This window comes from Megalobrama amblycephala, linkage group LG2 (assembly GCF_018812025.1).
Source record: "Megalobrama amblycephala isolate DHTTF-2021 linkage group LG2, ASM1881202v1, whole genome shotgun sequence".
Lineage (NCBI taxonomy): Eukaryota > Metazoa > Chordata > Actinopteri > Cypriniformes > Xenocyprididae > Megalobrama > Megalobrama amblycephala.
In genome coordinates this window covers 34,901,968-34,924,039 of record NC_063045.1, presented here as the reverse complement: position 1 = coordinate 34,924,039, position 22,072 = coordinate 34,901,968, and the positions used below count along the sequence as shown (strand labels likewise).

The following is a 22,072-nucleotide window of genomic DNA, read 5'->3' as shown; positions in this document are numbered from 1 at the left end:
CATTTTTAATCAGGCACTGAACAGAGTAGCCTATTAAAACGTTCTCAGTAGAACAGAATAGATATTGTCAATTGTTTCGCTTCGGGATGGAAGGTTGATTCATATCCATTAAATGTGGTATCTGTAGTATAGGAGCCTAGTATGCAAAATTTAGTTACATTTCTTATCAGCCATTTTCACTTTCTTTTGTCTTCAAGCTGCAATGCCACTTCTCACCTCAGGGTGTCCTTATAACCAATGTTACAGTATGTCTGGACCATAAATTGCAGTAGTTGTTCTTTAGGTGAATCAGTGAAACCAATTAATTAAGATGCAGGTGATGTGGTTGATGAAATGTTCTTTTACATTTGGCAGGAACCCAGTCTCACACTTTTCGCTATATAAATTGATCATTAATGTTTCTCAATCTCAGATTTTTGACAGTTCTAAGTCACAAACACACTTTTATAATTAACTCTGAAGAAGTCACACCCATCTGTAGATGGACACATATAAGTGAAAGCGTGAGCATACACACACACACATGGTCACACACCTGCAGGTGAACGTCTGAGCCAGGTGTCTTTACTGTCGTGTCAGAGAGAGACGCAGTGTGGTGCTCCACTTGCCTGCTCAAACAGCATCAAAATGGGGGCAGATTATTTCGGATTCTCTTATCTCCGCAATGAGAACAGAAGAAATTTCACCATATATGTTAACAATCCAGCGGACATCTCGGTGATTGTTATATATTTTCTGGTGGTTCTGGCTGTGGGAGTATGGGTAAGTGGCCAGGGGTATCTATCTAAACATTTTTCTAACATTGACAGACTTGTGAATTGTTAACCTTGCGTCAACAAATAAATGTACAATGGCTGTGTGAGATCTGAAGTCTGAAGATGATTATTACTGATTTTGCACAAAGTTTATAATTAGCTATATGATAATATGATAATTCCAGTGCAACAAGGGTGTGTGTTTTTGCAAAAATGCTGAAATCTTTTAAAAGGTCCCCTTTTTTTGTTATCATTTTTAATATGTGCTAAATTAATGATACTTCTATCTATTAATGCTAAAAAAATATTTTTTTAAACTTTTACAGAATTATTTCAATTTTTTTCATACAGTACATTACAATTATTCTCAAATCAACCCAAGAATATTTGGTACAGTCTTAATCTATCTTAATTGATGGCATTGATATTACTGGCATTTCTTGATAACACTTTATTTTTCCACCTGTATTTGCACATTGGAAATCCATATAATTTTAAAACCTCTTGTGAAAATTCAAGCATATTTAATCAAACAACAAACATGGCCACTGAGCGCCAATCCATCAACACTTTGAGACTGCAAAAGTGATATGTTATTGTTAAATGTGTCTGCAGGTATGACACCATATAAAGTCAAATGCAATTTTGTCTAAAACATTTAGTGTCTGTAACTCTTCATATGCTGAATTTAATGGCTCTTTCTGTTCAAAGGCAATGGTACGGACGAATCGAGCCACAGTAGGAGGCTTTTTCCTGGCTGGCAGAAGTATGGTGTGGTGGCCGGTAAGGAAATGCACGGATGACCAAGCTTAAAAGCATTTTGTTTTGTTCTCCAAATGTGATGGACATAGACAAAATTACATCTTTTATTACATCAATAGCAATTAATCACTGCACCAAATGTGGCAAATTTTTGTTTTAATGTGCTATGCAAGACTGAAACAGCCATAAAAGTAGGAGCTGATTATGTATCTATCAATAGCACGACCAGTGATTTCACTTTATCACAGATATGGCATGATAATGACCCTAACTGCCCCTCCATTTCAGAACCTTGATATCATGATAGGGTGAATGAAGTCTTTTATGGGGCCATAATGCACTGATGCCAGATGCGGCCCACAATTCTTTATAGCTGATATGCTTTGCTCATGCAGTTTTTATGGAGCTGTCATGCTTTGGTCCATGCTAAAGTTATACAAAAGTTTGAAGCTTTTTATTTGTTATTACAAAGTTCATTGTTTCAATCGTTATTGTTTGAGTTACACCTCAGGTTGTGCAAGAAGCAGTTTTTATAGCTTATCATTATGGGGATTGTATTGCCAGATAAAGTCAAACAGTAGACAGAGTTAATATATTCTGAAAACGCTTCACATGCAGTTCCACAATCCTATATGCTAATGATTCTGTAACCATTCTGACATGCAAAAAGGTAGCAGATCACTTAAATATGTATTTCTTTTGAGTTTAAACCTTCACATTGAATATCAAATGTGTGTTTATTAGTAAATATAATATGAAGCACAACTCAGATTGTTTTAAAGTTTCTTAAACTTTTTTTCAGATTGGAGCCTCTCTCTTTGCAAGTAACATTGGAAGTGGGCATTTTGTGGGAATAGCAGGAACCGGAGCAGCTAGTGGTATCGCCATTGGAGGATTTGAGTGGAATGTATGTTTAAAAAAAAAAAAAAAAGCCTAATAATTACATTTATGATATTTAATAATTATAATGTGTGCCATGAATTTATTCTATAAATATTTTGCATATAAGTGAACTATATTATGACTAGAGATTGACAATATTGTATTTTTATAAATAATAACTTATTAATAATTAATAATTTCTAATTAATTATTATAAAAATGTCAGATATGCAGAACTGATTTTTAATTATTATATTATTTTTTGTGTTTTCAACACAATTAGAAAATTATTTATTAGAAGGATAAAAACATACTTTTATTATTATTATTATTATTATTATTATTAATATTAAGGTTAAGTTATTAAACAGGAATCAGTGCTATTTTAATATTATTTATATAATGTTACAGTATTTGTTATTTTTTAATTAGCTTTTATTTTTACATTTTCAGGTTTCATTTTAATTTTATTTTAAGTTTTAGTCATTTTATTGTGTGCTTTTTCATCTTTATTATTTTTTTATTTGTTTTAATATACTTATTTAGTAATTTAAGTACTTTAATTGAACCTTTTTTTATTTCAGTTAGTTGCCAAGGCAATATTTATAACATTGTTAACGTTAATTCACATTGCAAAACTAATGATAGCAGATACAACTTTTGACTTTAAATATGTATTAGTAAATGTATAAATGAACATTAACTAGTTAATGTTGTAGTAGTATTGTTCAAATTTAGTTCATGTTAACTAATGTAGTTAACGAATGTTAACTAATGAAACCTTATTGTAAAGTGTTACCCTTTTATGTGTAGAAATATCAAACCATTTTTTCATTTTTCCCCCCTCAGGCTCTTGTTGTTGTGATTATTCTAGGATGGCTCTTCGTGCCCATCTACATAAAGGCTGGGGTATGCTTACATTTCTACCTCTCCAACCAGCATTACAGAACAAATCTTCCAAATATTGTTTACTTACACCACATGAATGTGTACTTTATCTCTGTGGTATCATTTTTATGGTTCTTTGTTGACGTCATCTGCAGGTTGTGACCATGCCGGAGTACCTGAAGAAACGCTTTGGTGGGCAGCGTATCCGTATCTACCTCTCCGTGCTGTCCCTGTTTCTTTACGTTTTCACCAAAATCTCTGTAAGTTCAAAATCTCAGTCTTAAAATCTGAGCCCTTACAGAAAAGTACAGGTATCAAATGGCAATAGAATGATACTTTTAGAGGTAGCTGACATGCAATACTTTTGGGATACTTTAACATACTATCAGCGGTGTAACATGCTATACTCAATCAAAAATGATTTTAAACAGCATTTTGTTATTTTGTTCATTATTATGAATGCAGCTTTTTTGACCAGTTATGAGAGACTATATGTACTTTTTTTTAACACATCAAGTACATGAACATTTGAAATAAACTTCTGAAGGCTTAAAATAAATTGTAACCATTTGGTGTACCAGTCAAAAGACCAAAGATACTTTTTCTCTTATGCTTTTATATAAAGTTTTACCTTACATTTGCATTTTCCCCCTTATCTGTCTTTTGACAGTGATTAATTGAAAAATCAGTTGGAACTTATGAACAATATGTTGCTGTCTGTCCAGTCTCTGAATTTAGCTTGCTGATAATCTTTACATAAAGTCTTCACTAACACAGGTTGTAGTCAAAACAACGGTGATTTCCATGTGGAAATATCTTTTATTGCCATGTGATATTCAGACTAAATGGGTTTAGATTATAAAGATAAAGACCTTGTTTTGAAATGGACAGTTCAAACAATTGCACCACACATTGAAAAATTGTTCTTCCATTTCTACCTCTCAGGCGGATATGTTTGCAGGAGCCATTTTCATCAACCAGGCTCTGGGTCTGAACATTTACCTGGCCGTGATTATTCTGCTGATGATTACAGCTCTTTATACAGTAACAGGTCTGTTGATGTAAATACTGCATACTTTACATTGACACTTTGCACTGTATAGCTAGTATATGACCATATATACTGTATATGACCACTCTATTTTGTATATATATAAATATATGTCGCCCATGCTGGCAAAATGAGTCGGAATGCGCATGGGCTAATTTCGAGCTACAGGCAAAACAAGTGAAAAATATCTATTTTGGTCGAAATTGAAGTTTTCACAAAAATTAGTTCATTAAGCCCCTGTCTAGCAATCCCAATGCTCCAAATAGCAATTAAACATCTAAAAGTATCTTTATTTGTACTTTTTTTTCTGAGAGGAGTACCTTCCTTTGACCGTGAAAAATGGCTTTTTTCTCTGCTCGCTTCTCGACGACTGGCGCTTCCCCTCAGCACAAGTTTGGTATTGTTGTAAAGCACAGCGTTCCAACTTTGTGAATGAATAGATATGGGTTTTTACTTGGATTGTGCCAAATTTGGTGGTATTTTAAGGTATGGTTGCAAGATAATTTTGTTTTGGAACCTCCAGAAAACTTAAACTCAATTTTTCTCAAATTTGACTTTGCTGACTCTATTGACTTCAAACAGGTGCAGCTCAGTCATTTTTTTTGTCAGATTCCAACAAATCATACATCATTTTGAAGTTTATTTAATGGAAAATATGAGAATAACAACAACTCATTTTTGAAAATTTGCTCATTGCAACTCATTTTGCCATATAGTGGATATTTATCATTTGAATTTCATCTTTTAAAAAAATCATTTCAGGGATGCGAAATTGTTTTTATATGGTCCCTAAAGTTTATACTACAACAGAGAGTAAAGTCCAGGGTTGTAGGACCATGCAGTGGGATGCTTATTGTAGCGTGATGTGTATGTGTTATGAGTAATTGCCCATTCTGACAATAGATGATAAGCCTGTGTAAGGCAAGCTGCATTGTGACTTTAAACTTCTGTCAACCCCATGGTCTGTTGTGTAATAGGTTTATCTCAGGAACAAACCAGCCCAACAATAAACTTTAAGAAATCAGACATGATCCTGCACGCTGTAAATGAGCAACTGTGGCTGCTCTTCGCTGTTGCTAAGGCTTTAGAGGCTGATCTATAATGTGAAGAAATATTAATACATCACTGCCTTGCAAACAATTTCTGAATTAAAATTCATTTTGATAGTTTTTGAGAAACATTTATCAGCCAAACCAAAGCCATGTGGTTTGACCAACATGTAAAAAAAAAAAAAATAGGCTACAGGAAATTATATCATAGAGAGGACCCCTGCAGACCCTCATGGCTGTGGTTAAAGATCAATACGTCTATTAAAGTATTTAAGACAAGGCAAGGTTAGTTCACCTTTGTGAAAAAGAAGTACTATTTAGCATACTTAAAAAGAGTATTTATTATGGAAATAATATACTTTAGTGTGAAAGTAATATACTTAAGTGCAAACTAAATGTAATGTTTTTGGATATTAATTGCATTTTACTTTGTTTTTTTCAATTTCAATATATTTGTAGTTAGTAGTAATGAAGCTGCAACTTAATACATTTAAAATAAATATAATAACTTTGAATTCAATATCAAATAACACACTACAGTTAAATTTTTAATCCAGTACATGTGCTTTACTATGTTAGTCAACACTTATTAAAACATGATTTAAAAATGTATTTTAAAGTAAAACTTTTGGTAACACTTTATTTTAGTGTCCTTGTTGCAGTAATAACAGTAAATCATGCATAATTACAAGCAACTAACCTCCAACCCTATAGTAATTACATGTTGTTACTTAATATTACTCAGAAATTATTTATATAATTACACTATAACAAGGACACCTTAAAGTGTAACCAAACTTTTAACGCAACATTATTGCATAGAGAACTTTTTAAAAGTGTTAAGAAGCATAGTCATGAAAATGTATATTTATGTTTAGTTACAAAGTTATATATATATATATATATATATATATATATATATATATATATATATATATATATATATAGTAACTTTGTAACTACATGCACAGCAAAAACCAGAGTTAAATTAACTCTCCTAGGAGTATATGTGTGACCATACTCAAGTGTTAAAGTGTAAAATAAGAGTGTTAAAGTTGAGATAACTAAGTGATTAATTGAGTGATGGTTGACCATTATTGAAAACATCACCAAAAGAGAAAATCAGAATTTTAAAGTCACCATTATGGAGATTGTGGTTTGCTTTAGTTGGGCTCTTGACCCTTGACTTTTTAATATTAGATTGTGTTTAGGCTGTTGTAACTGAGTTGTAACAGCCAGACAAGCAAAGAGAAAAGATGATAAGGTGGAGTTGGTTATGTTTTCACATAATCATTATTTGACCTGAATTATCAAACTCATTTAGAGCCCAATCTCTGAGTTAGATGTACTTTATTAATTACAGCAGCCCTATGATTCTACAGCAAAAGATCCAGCTTTTTCAATATAATCCAAATGATTTCTTAAAAGTTGTTCTGATAAAAAAAAAATATTAATCTATTATTAAAAAGTCAAGGGTCAAAAGTCCAACTAAAGCAAACCCTGATCTCCATGATATTGACTTAAAATTGTGATTTTCACCTTTGGTGATTCTAATGGTTAACATCAGATGTCTTCAATAATGGTAAATCATCACTCAATTAATCACTTAATTATCTCATTAATTTTAACACTGCTTCAGTGTTTATTTAATTCCTTGAAAAACCTTCACTGTTTCTTCTACAGGTGGTCTAGCTGCAGTCATCTACACAGACACCCTGCAGACCATCATCATGGTCGTGGGATCATTCATTCTCATGGGCTTTGGTATGTCCGTTCACATTTTTTGTACTTAAAACATTTTGGATTAAAAAAAAGTCTGCTAAACAACTACTTGCTTCAACATTAACCGTTTTCTTTCAGCATTCACTGAGGTCGGAGGCTATGAGAACTTCAAGGACCGCTATATGAATGCAATCCCGTCAGTGGTGGGTGTAAACATCAGTGAATCGTGCTACACCCCTCGTGCGGACTCATTCCACATTTTCAGAGACCCCATTACCGGCGATCTGCCCTGGCCTGGATTGATCTTTGGTCTTACTATCCAGGCTGGCTGGTACTGGTGCACTGACCAGGTACTGATCCATTTATCAAGGCTGCTGACTCATATTTTAGCAGTAACACACATATACAACTGACAAATGTCTTCTGTTTCCACTTTTCAATGACAAACTGCACTTTTATCTTGAGTTTCTCAGCATGAACAGTGTTTCTTATTTTAGTCAGCATGAGTCTAAGCTTAAACAGACATGCTTTTAGTTAGACCTCTGATTAGTCCCCACTAATTTGGATAAGATACACAAACAGCTAAAGAGAAGCAGATATAGGGGCTGTTTACACGACACCATTTTAAACTAAACACAAAAAGTTTTCCGTTCAGTTTGGCCATTTATTTACACAGCAATGGGAGTTTGGGGGCCTGAAAATGCAAAATTTTTTTGAAAACAACATTTTTTTGAAAACAATACCATTATCATATCCATGTAAACTACAAAACCACAAACTTGTGAAAATGGTGCCGTCGTGCATATTATGTGTTCAGTCTATAAGGCAAACACAGACATAAACAGATGTCACATATATTGTGATGTGGATGTTCCTCGGAGTGTATTTTATAGTTTAGTGAAATGTTTTTCCGAAAAAGTCATATCAGTCATATTGGCAGATGTTTGTGTTTTCACGAATAGTAATCAATAGTCTTTGTTTGTACTCTGGCACTATAGAGAAAAAATACAGCAATAAAAGTTAATTATAAATTCATGACGTACATTACACATACATGCATTCAATATATTCAAAGTAGAAAGCAGTTATTGTAAACTGTAATAATATTTCCCAATATTACTGTTTTTACTGTATTTTTGATCAAATAAATGCAGCCTTGGTGAGAATAAAATTCTACTTTCAAAAACATTAAAAAATCTTACTGAACTCTAACCTTTAAATAGTAGTGTACACATTGAACAACAACCATAAATAAAAGTACAAACTCTAAATGTTTAAATCAGCAAGCCCTTGTAAACTATTTAAACAGTCATTCAAACAGCCATTAACTGGAACAAACAATGCCAAGCACTAAAATGTTCCTCTGGGTTATTCACACAAACACTCCATCTTGTTTTAGGTGATTGTGCAGCGCTGTCTGTCTGCCAAAAGTCTGTCTCATGTGAAAGCTGGCTGCATCCTGTGTGGTTATCTCAAACTTCTGCCCATGTTCCTCATGGTTTTCCCTGGCATGATCAGCAGAGTGTTGTACACAGGTGAGAAAGATTGGCACCATCCTGGGGTGTGTTTCCCATACAACTAACACAGTACGATGCATCGTTGAATAAATCAACTAGCTAGTCACAACTGTTTTTAGTTTGCTAAAACTAAAAATTAAAAAAAAAAAAGCTAAATAGAAATATAAAATAATAAAAATGACAAAAGCACATAACAAAAGACTAAAATTTAAACTAAAATTAAAATGACAAATAAAGGTAATTCAATAATTTACATCATAACTTAATAATAATGCATAGTATGTTTTTATCCTTCTAATAAAAAATTATAATTTTGTTTTAATTCTGTTGAAAAGCATACATGAAATAATAATTAAAAATCAGTTCTGCATTTCAGACAAACATAACATAATGACTGAATATTAAAATATTAATATATGAATACAAATAGCATTGTTTGATGTGACACTTCAGGAAGGGTAAATCTGAAATTCGTGATTCCACAACAAATCCATTTAGTAGAAATTGTGTGTGGACTTTGTGATAAGAAATTCTGTCAATCCAAAAGTAATGTGCACCCATTTTTGTGACATTTTTGTATGCAATGTGCATCAGAAGGTCAGTGAACAGTCTATTAGTGAAACTAATGTTTGTGTGTATTCTCTTGATTGTGTTAGATGAGATTGCATGTGTGGATCCAGAAGAGTGTAACGACTATTGTGGAACCAGTGTGGGCTGCAGTAATATTGCTTATCCTAAACTTGTGGTGGACCTGATGCCAAACGGTAATATCCTGATATTTCTATTTCGGTCTCTTCCATCTTTAATAGGCTGCTTTGATAGATATGTCTGGTGTTATGGGTCTAAACTGCTGTGTGTGTTTCTGAAGGTCTCAGAGGCTTGATGTTGTCCGTCATGCTGGCCTCTCTGATGAGTTCACTCACTTCCATCTTTAACAGCGCCAGCACACTCTTCACCATGGACATCTACACCAAGATCCGTCCCAAAGCCAAAGAAAAGGAGCTCATGATTGCTGGCAGGTGTGTTCTTGTGTCTGTTTGTATGTGTTGGATATTGATTTTCTGACCTTGTGAGCAGAAAATGATGTGAATAGGCTCTGAGATGCCTGTGTTCATGCGCGCAGGGTGTTCATGCTGTTTCTGATCGGCGTGAGTATCGCATGGATCCCCATCGTTCAGACGGCTCAGAGCGGCCAGCTCTTCGACTACATTCAGTCCATCACCAGCTATCTGGCTCCGCCCATTGCTGCTGTCTTCACCCTCGCCATTTTCTGCAAGCGAGTAAATGAACCAGTGAGTCAATTCTTCACATTTAACAGTTTTATATATTTTGTTGCCATTTTGCTTGTTAAATTCAGCTTGAAAAACCCTTTTTTTCCTCCTCAAAACCAGTCAAGATTTTCCAGAAAATCAAAATCTTGCTGTTCATTTGTCATGTATTGACACATAATGTTGATATCCCCTCACAGGGCGCTTTCTATGGGTTGTGTATTGGTCTGTTGGTGGGTCTGGCACGTATGATAACCGAATTTGCCTATGGCACGGGCAGCTGCGTGAATCCCAGTAACTGTCCCACAATCATCTGCGGTGTGCACTACCTCTATTTTGCACTCATCCTCTACACCCTGTCCTGTATATTGATACTGGTCATCTCCCTCATGACCAAACCCATTGACGACAAACATGTAAGCCCTTCTTATACCAAAACTACTACAACTCTTCAGTATTATACACTGTTCTTAAAGTTCAGCCAAAAATCAAAATTCTGTCATCATTTACTCACCCTTATGTTGTTCCAAACCTGTATGAGTTTCTTTCTTCTGTTGAACACAAAAGAAGATATTTTGAAGAATGTTGATAACCAGACAGTTAACGGTAGACAATGAATTCCATAGTATTTTTTTTTGCCTACTATGGAAGTCAAAATGGCTACCTTCAACTGTCTAGTTAACCAACATTCTTCAAAATATCTTAAAATGATTTAGTATTTTTATTCAGAAAGGATGCATGTTGATCGAAAGTGACGAAAGTGAAGTAATTTATAATATTACAAAATATATTCATAAAAGAATCCTGAAGAAATGTTTCTTGAGCAGACAGACAGACAGACAGATAGATAGATAGATAGATAGATAGATAGATAGATAGATAGATTTTTATATCTATAAAAAAGCAACTTCTCCGTCACGGCCCCTCATTCTGTGGCCCCTTGTTGTTGTGCAGCTGTACAGACTCTGCTGGAGTTTGAGGAACAGCACTGAGGAGAGGATAGATCTGGAGTTAGATGACTGGACTGACGACCAGGATTCCAACTCTATGGAAACAGATGGTACATCTGCACAAGCCACCTAATACATAATTATTGATAAGTAACATCTCACCATTTTTGTGTGCAACGAGCATCACGTGGCTCAGTGAACAGACTGTGGACGTCTGTGGGTGTGCCGTTTGATGCTGAGACTTGGTTATAGCCATGATTATTTGATTAGATTGTAGTTTGTGCTAGGAAAAACAAAGGATGTTGATCTAGGCACATGTCTTATTTGTGTAAATCACATTGCACATGTAACATATTAGCTTTTAATAACCAATAACAACCGTTTCCGTTTGTCTGTTGACCCTGCAGAGGTGCGCGAGGAACCAAGCTTTTGTAAGAAGGCCTACAACTGGTTCTGTGGCTTTGATCAAGGCAATGCCCCGAAATTGACTAAAGAACAGGAGGCAGAGATGAAGTTGAAGCTCACTGACACCACTGAGAAGCCTCTATGGAGAAATGTGGTCAACGCTAACGCTATTATCCTCCTCACCGTCTGTGTCTTTTTCCATGGTTTCTTTGGTTAAAGATCACATCAGTATCATCTAACTTGACTAAGAATCTTAGACCTGTATTTTGTGGACAGAAATGTTATCTTTTATTAACATCAAGCTAAATGTGATTACAGATTGTAAAAGGTTACAAAGTTCCTTTTGAAACACTTAATACTTCCTTATAATATCCTCAACAAAAACCTTTTCTTCCTTATAGCTGCCTACTGAACTTTGATTTGATGGCAGGAAGTACAATACAATATTTTATTTCTGTACTTTTAAATTAATTTATATTGTTTTTAGCACCTAAACTGACTTGTAAACCCAAGACCAAAACTGATCATTCATATAATCATGTCCTTATTTTTTGTCAAATCGTTCTTAACTGCTGTATAGTATCTAATTTAACACATGCCTGGCAGTTTTTACTGTACATTCAACGTTTACTTGTTCAAAACTGCACGTTCTTCCTTTATATCTTTGACATATTATCCAGTCCACTTTGTTGTATGTTTCCTGTAAAGTCTTCTGATGCATTATGATCAAATCAATGCAAAGTCTTTTTCAGTGCCATTTTTAAGCTGTCTCTTATCTACCAAACTCCAAAAATTAGTTTTATATATGGTCTTACTATTTGTTAAGATTGATTTACTTGTAAGTTAAAATATATATATATTTTTATCTGGGACAAGGTAAGATATTTTATTTAATAATATTAATATTGTTGCCATGGTATATATCATATGCACTCTGTAATATATTAATTTAATGTTCTCTGTCTTCATTGTAATAAAAATGAATGAATTTTAGTATGTATGTGTTTATTAAGATGCACATGTAAGAAGCCAGAATCAAGTTTAAAATTGACGCTGAAAACAATGATATAAAAATCTAAGTGTAACGTGACGTGAGCAGACCCGTTCAAAGGCATGGGAGGAAAGTTAATATTTAATTTTGCATGAAGATTCTATTGATACATCTGAAATCAAAGTCCAGGACCATTGTTGTTTCCTTCAGCAACTCAAGACACAATCAGTGATCTATTAGTGTGATTCAGTGATGAATTTCCCTGAAGAAGACAAAGGAAACTTTCATTTGGTGGATGAGTTTCACATTTTAGACATGTAGACAATTCTGTAGAATAATTCATGCAATCTGTTCACCATTTCAATACATCTGAAAATGTAGTTATAACACTGAATATATAAATGTAAATATTACTATATAGTTATAAGTCTGAAAATATAAATGTAAATTTGACTACATAGTTATAACTGAATTTATTTGTTAGTTAACATGAACTAACACACTTCTAAAGCCTTTATTAATCTTAAATGTTCATATCAACATTTGCGTATACATTATTAAAATTAAAAGTTGTATTCTGTTAATATTTAATGGAATTGACCTAACACAAACTAACAATGAGTAGTATATAGTAATATATATACACTGCGTTCCAAATTATTATGCAATTGACAAATCAGTAAAATTTCAGTACAATAAACATTCAGATTTTAGTTTTTCTAAGAAAATGTTTGTTTGTTTATTTATCCATGCCTTTTTAGATAACTGGTATCAATCTCAGACAAAATAATTTGCCAGATCTATGGAAACCCTACTTAGAGGTTGTTCCACATTATTAAGCAAGTCACAGTTCTCATGCTATATGGGGAGGAAGAAAGATCTTTCTGAAGATGAAAAGCATGAAATGGTGCAGTGTTGTGCAAAAGGCATGAAAACAACTAATATTGTGTGAAACTGAATGGAGATTATCGAATTATCATAAGATTTGTGAGTGATTTAGAACACAGCAGAACTCAGTCAGATAAAGGCTTATTGAGGAAAGTTCCTGTCAAAAAAACTAATTGTATTAAAAGGGCAGCTATAAAAAAAAGCCAGTGTTGAGCAGCAAACAGGTATTTGAAGCTGCTGGTGTCTCTGGAGTCTTGAGAGCCTCACCATGCAGGCTGGCAGTTGTGCGTAAAGATGCATTTTAGACACCACTAACCAAACCTCACAAAGAGAAACATTTACAGTGGGTGTAGAAATACATTTTCAAACAGTTTTATTGCTGTGGTGTTTTTTTGCAGCATGGGATAGTGCATAGTGCATTGCATTTCAGAAGGCACTATCTTCCTTTTATACCATAGTTGAAAATGGCCAGTTATGAACTCCACATATCTTGCAAAAGTCATTTTAATACCCTCCATCTCACTTCCCAATATTCCAGCCCAAATCATCACCCACCAGCTCCTTGCTGACGTCGCAGTCTTGTTGGAACGTGGTGGCCATTCACCAACCATCCAGAAATCCATCCATTTAGACCATCTATTGTAGTACAGCATTAGTCAGTGAATAAAACTATTTAAAAATGAGTCTTCATGTATTTCTAAACCCACTGTAAATGTTTCTCTTTGTGAGGTTTGGTTAGTGGTGTCTAAAATGCATCTTTACGCACAACTGCCAGCCTGCATGGAGAGCTTCTTGAGACTCCAGAGACACCAACAGCTTCAAATACCTGTTTGCTGCTCAACACTGGCTTTTTTATAGCTGCCCTTTTAACGGTCCCGTTTTTCGTGTTTTTTTAAGCTTTGATTGTGTTTATAGTGTGCAATATAACAAGTGTTCATGTTTTGCGTGTAAAAAAACACAGTATTTTTCACATAATTTACTCATCTGTATACCGCTGTTTCCACTGTCATAAAAACGGGCTGATGACTTCCTTGTTCTATGAAGTCCCTCCTTCAGAAATACGTAACGAGTTCTGATTGTGCCAGCGGTTCCTGTGTTGTCATTCGACAGCAGCTTAGCGCTCCTTGCCCGGAAAGGTCACGCCTCTTACCATAACGTGGAGATGCACGCGCTCAGTGTTATTGTAAACATGTCTTTAATTTTACCCTATCAATTTGAGCCGGAATCAGACCCGGTGATTGGACTGCGGGATGAAAATAACAGCGTTTCGACGACATGGCGACAAACACACTCTACAAACGCAACTCTTGTGTATTCCTGTGGGCGGAGGTTAGTCAAAAAACTGTTTTAGTGACGTCGTTAAAGAAGGAAGTAGAGGGATGTAGTCCAAACTGGCCGTTCGATGTAGGCGACTTCTGTTAAATAAAATATCTCGCTTGGCATTGAACTTTGAGCTTTAAAATGTTACAGATTTTATTTATACTCTAACAACAACATTACACACTAACTAAAGTTTGAAACATGGGATCACGAAGAACGGGACCTTTAATACAATTAATTTTTTTGACAGGAACTTTCCTCAATAAGCCTTTATCTGACCGAGTTCTGCTGTGCTCTAAATCACTCGCAAATCTTATGATAATTCGATAATCTCCATTTAGTTTCACACAATATTAGTTGTTTTCATGCCTTTTGCACAACATTGCACCATTTCATGCTTTTCATCTTCAGAAAGATCTTTCTTCCTCCCCATATTGCATGAGAACTGTGACTTGCTTAATAATGTGGAACAACCTCTAAGTAGGGTTTCCATAGATCTGGCAAATTATTTTGTCTGAGATTGATACCAGTTATCTAAAAAGACATGGATAAATAAACGAACAAACATTTTCTTAGAAAAACTAAAATCTGAATGTTTATTGTACAGAAATCTTACGGATTTGTCTCTTGCATAATAATTTGGAACGCAGTGTAGTAGTATATTTATTAACTTTAACATTAACAAAGATTAATATACTAATACAAATAAATACTGTTAAAAATGTATTGCTCATTGCATATATAAATACGTTTTTTTTTATTTTACATATTAAATAAGAAAATAAAGTCCTTCTCATATGAAATTTTTAACAGTAACAGTAAATGCAACTATGACAACCTGATTGATTTAAAACATCCAGCACTTGCACTCACATTTGCATTTTATACAGCTCTCGACTAATTTGATGTAATAAATATAATTTATTGTATATGTGTATTTTATTTCCATGTAGTTTTTTATTTGTAATTGATCATTTGTTGCTGTTCATTTTTAATTGATCAACTGTTGTTTTTAAATTGGCACACATTCAATCACCTATCTACATCTATTTTACATTTGCAATGGCTTGTTTTAAAGGGAATCAAACTACTCTACGTCATGATAGACGCAAACACACTATTACTCGAGCAACTAAAATGATAGAGATGCCTGAGACATTTTGAAGTGCCAAGTTGTGTAAAAACACAGTCTTTGCATTGCCTTCCTTGTGATCCTAACATTGAGAAAGCGTGGATGAACTTTATTTTTTAACAAAGTTCCAGTTAGATCATGTCTATTCGTTTGTTCGCTTCATTTTACTGTGGATTCATTTTTAAACCATACATAGTTCAATGCAGGCTTTTCAGAGGGATATTGGAACCAACAGTAATGTCGCAACACAAGTGTCAGTAACAGTATTTCCCATTCAGTCGGTCAGGTTACGTCAGACTGACGTCATGGGGTCTCGCCTGGGAGCCCAAAGTGGTGACAAATAAACACTGGAGCCAAAAAACACTGGCCAGTGAGAAGTGCCAAGTCACACCTACCCGGACATATGGATATAAATAAGACAGGATATACTCACTTCATTCATAATTTGCTTCGGAGCCAAGTGGTTGTGAAAGCGATCGCTCATTCCATTCACCTTCAACAAAAAAGAGAACACTTCTGAGCCAACAGCAATTTTTATTGCTAAACAGGAGTACATCTCCGAAAACAGCTATTTTAATTGCTTCGTTTTGCTTGCAGCTCGTTGAGGGATCTCTCCGCTGGTGTGACGGCGCATCCAGCAGTGTTGCGCAATCCAGCTTGCTGTGCACGGAAAGTGCAGTGCTTCACACCTCGGTGATTCGCCGTTCAGAGCAGTTTCCTTAAAAGAGCAAGCATGGTCGATCAGCATCTTTTTCAATATGTTTTCGCTCGTGTGATTCTGGATGCGGTTGTTTACTGACTTCATCTAACAGCCACGATCGCTGTCTCACATGTTGGGCAGACAGCATGCTGAGAGAGCATTCGTGGATGCTATATGCTCTTACTGTGAGAGCATGTCCATGTTTGCATTGTGGTCGTGACTCTCCTTCTTTAATACTGAGGCACAAGTCCTCTCGCTTTCTCGACGCCCCCATCTCCCAGGCTGGCCTCTTCAGCGACACTGTTGAGGACTTTGCCTAGCAGTTCTGTTCTGTCACATTCTCAATAAAAGAGCAGATTCCAAAAACCTCTGGGCCATACTGGGTCTGTTCTGACAGTGAGCAATGCTCCACTTCCTCACTCTCAGCCATACCCTCTTTCAAGAGTCCACATTTTGAGGATTCTGCTCAGTTGGTGCTGAATTGCCTGAATACGATCAGGCAGAAGACAGCGGTTCCACTGAAGCAATTTCAGAGGCTTCTTGGGCATATGGCATCTGCTGCCATGGTCATGCCACTCGGACTGATGCATATGAGGTTGCTTCAGCAATGGCTACATAGCTGAGTCCCAAGATGGGCATGGCACCATGGCATGCTTCAAGTGGCCATCACACCGAGCTATCGCCAAACTTTCAGCCCTTGGTCAGACCTTGCCTTTCTATGGGCCGGTTTCCCCCTTAGAACAAGTGCCCAGGCATATTGTTGTCACAACAGATGCCTCCACCATTGGCTGGGGTGCCATATGCAACTAGCATGCTCCCTTGGGCTACTGGACAGGACCTCAACTGCAGTGGCATATTAAGTGCCTTGAGTTGCTAGCAGTACTCCTTGCACTGCTCCGATTCCGACCGTAGCTGCACGGCAAGCATGTACTGGCCTGGATGGACAACACATCGTAGCGTACATCAACTGTCAAGATGGTCTGTGCTTGCCGATGCGCTGTTGTTCTATTCCCTGACCGACGTGACCCTCAGTACGGATGCACTCGGGGTGTTGCCTCCTCCTGCGTGTTGGCACATGGCGCCTCTCTGGCAAACATCTGCTGAGCTGCGGGCTGGACGACACCTAACACATTCGCAAAATTCTATTATCTTCAAGTGGAGCTGGTTTCTTCCCTTGTGTTGGGATTCAAACAGGTAATGTGCGGAATCTCTGGCATGGTGTCTCACTTGCAGCGTTATTCCATTTTAACAGGGGGATACAAGCACCTACTTGCTCTTCAGGTGTGTTCTCAACTTGGTGAACTCTGAATTGAGTTCCTCCAGGATCCTTCGGCAGTCAGACGCGGTGGATGCATCTGACGCCAGGCCCAGTATACATCGTGTGCATACCAGGCTGATCAGCGCTTGAATATGATGCGATTCCTCACTCAATAATCCCATATGTGTATTGTCCATGATTCGGTTTCCCTGACGGTAAACCTGTGTCTTTACCTGCCCTGTCTCTGTGCCAGTAGTAGCTCCTCCCTGGCTAGGTAGGACCTACTGCAGAGATCTTCCATATGTAGCACTGTCCCTTGGGTCAGTCTATATGTGTACCTCCACACATTACCTCTCTTCAGGCAGTGTGTGGTCTCTATAGCATTCTCCTCCTTTGGGACTGGGCACGCTTCTCCAGCGTTATGGTCATGACACAAAAACGATGGGAATTGAATTCTGAAGCATTTGGCCCCGCCCTTCATTCCCAACATGTCAGAAATCAAGCTCTTCTCGACCGATGAAGAATCTTTCATCCTCGAGGAATCTTTGCCCCTATCCTATGGCCTATGGAGTGATTCTCCTCCACCATCCGCATCTAATTTTTTTTTTTTTTTGTATGCCAGTTACGTGTACTGTATGACAGTCTGTGAAAACAAATTTCCCGTTAAGGGACAATAAAAGTTATCTATCTATCTATCTATCTATCTATCTATCTATCTATCTATCTATCTAATCCCACAACGTTATCTCGCAAGCATCAGCCCAAAAACAAACGGGTCCCAGCAAGCTTAGGTGAAATTTCTGCAATCCTCCCCCGCATCTTTCTTCATTCAGCTCGCTCAATCATTCCTGCCATAAAGAAATGGACTATAAGGCCCGTCGAGCACCAGCAAGCCGCGCCGTAGATTCAGTCCTGGCCAGCCCTTGCTCCCCCATTGGCTCAAACCCATAAGAGCACAGCTCAAATCCAGTTGCTAAACCACAAGCACTGTTTATGTCATCTTAACACTCAATTTGATTGGGGGAATACACATTTTGAACAGTTTTTCTGTATAAGTGATTTGCCGTTCTAAAACTAACATGCTGCTCCTTGTAGCTGGCACACCACGCTCAGCTCGCACGCACAGTCGCACACAGAATCATCGTCATTGTTGTCCTGCGATTTATCAACATATCTCTCAGAACTTTAACTAAAAGTTAAAGCATATGTGTCACGGTGCTCTGAGACTTGGGGTAAGATCCAAAAGCAGCTTTATTTAGGGATATCCAGAATCAAAATCATATGCCAGGCAAAGGGTCAAAATCCAAGAAACAGTCCACCAAAAACAAGAAAACAATACCAGCAGAGTGCTCAGAAATAGGAAGCAGAACTTTAACTGAAGGCATAGCAGACAGCCAGGGTGAAAAAGGTTTAGTAAGGGCCCAGTGAGGGGCAGGCTGCCACCACAGGAGCGCAGACCGGCTTGAAGGCATCCACGGCGGAGCAGACGACCCCGACAGCAGTGCAGATGGGCTTGAAGACACCCACGGCGGAGCAGATGACCACCACTGCCGTGTACACGGAACTGAAGACCCCCATGGATCAGGTGAATCTAGAAGCCAACACAGCTGACTAGGCAAAACTGAAACATAAGGCACAGAGAAGTTAGGAGTGGCCACTAGGGCCGTAACAGGACAGGCAGATCGTATTGAGGCAGGCAAACAGTTCAGGAACGACCTCTACGGTCATGTCGAGGCAGACAGAAAACTCATGAACCACTCTAGTGGTCATATCAGGGCTGACAGGGGACTCAGGGATGATCTCTGTGGTCGTATCAGGGCAGACAGGGAACTAAGGGACGACCTCCTTGGTCGTATCAAGGCAGACAGGGAACTCATTGACGACCTCCGTGGTCGTATCAAGGCAGAAAGGGAATTCAGGGATGACCTCCTTGGTTGTATCAAGGCAGACAGGGAACTCAGGGACGACCTGCTTGGTCGTATAAAGGTAGACAGGGAACTCAGACAGATTTTACTGCATCCCACCACCACCCCGTCTCCTCACATTCACCTGGTTACTATCCAAAGATATCGGGGGAGTACTCTGGGTTCGGGCCAAATACCAAGCTTGGAGCCCTCTCCTCAGACAGCACGGCAAATATGTATTCTTTTACTCTATCTGATCTATCTGATAAAATAGTTTTGATTTAAACATATAAATGAAGCATTTTAGTGCACTCTGACAAGAAAATAAATGGAAAAAAGTAGCATTTGCTTTAAGTAAAAAAAAACAAACAAACAAAAAAAACAGTTATTGACAGAGATTATCTCTCCAGAGAGAGATCCTCCAGGAACATGGTTGGGAACCACTGCTGTAAACTATACAGGGAACCAAAGTGGGTACATCATTATAATATTAAAGGTTAAAATTAATTGATTTGTAAGCTACTTACATATAAATTACACATAAGGAAGTTTTTTATAATAACGTTATAATACATTTTTAATGACATAATTATGTTTCTAGCTTTTTATATAGGCTTAAACATTTAAATGGTGGCTGTCATAAAATGGATTTATACATTCAATATTGAAGCACATGTTAAGTACAAATACAATGAATATGCAATAGTGCATATATTTAGAAAAATGCTCCTCTCTAAGTTAATTTTTGTAGCTGACTAATGAGTTTTTGGACACTGAACAGCTTTTCTGAGGTAAATGTGACGGGAAATGTAATATTTTTACAAGCTATTTTATTGACGCATTTCCACGGTTGAAACACTGATTGATCGATTATATGTGACATGATGTGGATTTCGGTAAGTTGTACTGTATCTTTCAACATACCTTAGGATGTTCATTCATGTTTATTTCATGTTGTATCTAGTAAAGTGGAAGAGATGGTCAGTTCATGTGCGCTCTGCTTGAACTGAAGTGCTACAGCGATCTGTCTCGCCACAGAGCGCTATCTCATTCCAGTCTATGGGAAAGTAGCATTTACGATTTTTGTGAAGTTTATTGTGCTTGCAGGAATCTCTTACGTGCATCTTTTCTGCATTATGTTGTTTACAATGATAAGAGAGTATTCGCCTGAGTTTACATTCAGAAATAAGTCAGTGAATGCTGACATCTTATTTTGATGTCCTTCAGGGGGGATCAAGCCTTCATTAGGAGGGTTAGACTTTCTTTGATAGGTGGAGCCTGCTCAACACTACACTATGGTACAAGGAAATGACTAAATATGATGTAACATGAACAAATACTGTAATGCTGCAATCTTCATATTTATAGGTAACACTCCATATTACGGGTATAGACTACTTTCTTTGGTAAGAGCCTGTGCACTGTTTTTGTTGTAAACGCCTATTATGCAATTTGTGCAGACTCATTAGAGGGTGAAAACGCAACAGAAGCATCTTGAAAGCTTGATCTGAATCTGTAATGTCTCTGATTTTGTATGCTACCTATTTGATTTCAGTTTCTATTAGCTCTTAAACAGAGACACTCAAACAGGAACGCGGGCTATAGGTTTTAAAGAGTTATACCCATATGGTGTATACGTGACTCGGTTGGTGTGACTCGGCATGCAAATCTTACTGGCCAGTGTTCATTGGCTCATTTTGTTACCACTTGGAGTTGATTGGACTCCCAGGCGAGACCCCATGATGTCAGGGAAGGGGGTTACATTAGTAACCTAGACATTTTACCATGTGTCACTAGTGCTTTGTCTGTTACAGATCGCTTGAAATGTACACCGCAAGTTAACCACCGAAATACCACAAGTTGACCTTCATTGAACTCAAATTTTAAGGCAACCAGGTTATTTTTTAAGTTAAACCAACAATACTTTTTTTTTTACTATATTTGCCAGAGTCAAGACTTATAAAGCATATACAAATACATTTTTCACAGTTTGAAAATGTTTCAACTATGTAACGAGATAAGCCTTTCTGCACCTTCAAAATAAGAGGCCAAAAAATATTTTTGAGTGAGAGGGTCAAAAACAGGATAGACAATAGCAGATTTCTTCTAAATTAGGATTTTAGTTTTTTGATGTAAAAACCTTGCTAACATTATAAGTGGACCTCAAAGGGAAAAAATTCAGTTCATGCGCACCATTAAAATCAAATCAGAATAATGATAATAGTGTGCAACACAATGTAAACAGCAACTGCAAGCCTTTCAAGCATTCAGGTTAATAGCAATTAAATAAATTTTCTCTCAAGCAGACAAGTAAAAACTAACATTTTTGGTAATGGTAGGTGTATCCTGTGTGCTAAATAAAGCACAAGTCTTTCCTCTCACTTCCTGCATATGAAAACTGTTGTGAATGGTGTGTGTGTGTGTGTGTGTGTGTGTGTGTGTGTGAAGCTGAATGGTCTGCAGAAACGTTGGACTGCATGACTAGTGATGTGCTGTAGGGGGAGCAAGGATAGCTTGAGCTGCTATCTGCTTTAAATACAGCTGCCAGAAAAAGCTTGTATGAGAGGATGTTTTTATTCAGTGAAACTATACACATGCCCTTAAACTTCACATTTCTGTGTGAAACTCAT

The 22,072-nt window shown here is 36.8% G+C and overlaps 1 protein-coding gene and 1 long non-coding RNA gene across 2 annotated transcripts; one reads left to right on the top strand and one right to left on the bottom strand.

The window, feature by feature from the left end:
* Positions 1–513: 513 nt before the first annotated feature.
* Positions 514–12,242, top strand: LOC125256720 (sodium/glucose cotransporter 1-like). The gene is made up of 15 exons (XM_048172926.1): positions 514–762; positions 1,467–1,538; positions 2,320–2,424; positions 3,249–3,308; positions 3,443–3,547; positions 4,233–4,338; positions 7,071–7,151; positions 7,248–7,459; positions 8,509–8,644; positions 9,283–9,390; positions 9,495–9,645; positions 9,750–9,918; positions 10,095–10,310; positions 10,849–10,954; positions 11,252–12,242. Exons 1-15 carry the CDS (start codon positions 628–630, stop codon positions 11,464–11,466), a joined length of 1,977 nt encoding a protein of 658 aa, XP_048028883.1. The 5' UTR covers positions 514–627; the 3' UTR covers positions 11,467–12,242.
* Positions 10,741–19,830, bottom strand: LOC125256725. Its single transcript, XR_007182169.1, has 3 exons — positions 16,014–19,830; positions 11,007–11,127; positions 10,741–10,882 (listed from the first exon to the last, which is right to left on the bottom strand). It is a non-coding gene; the product is annotated as an uncharacterized LOC125256725 (long non-coding RNA).
* Between the last annotated feature and the right edge of the window lie 2,242 nt (positions 19,831–22,072).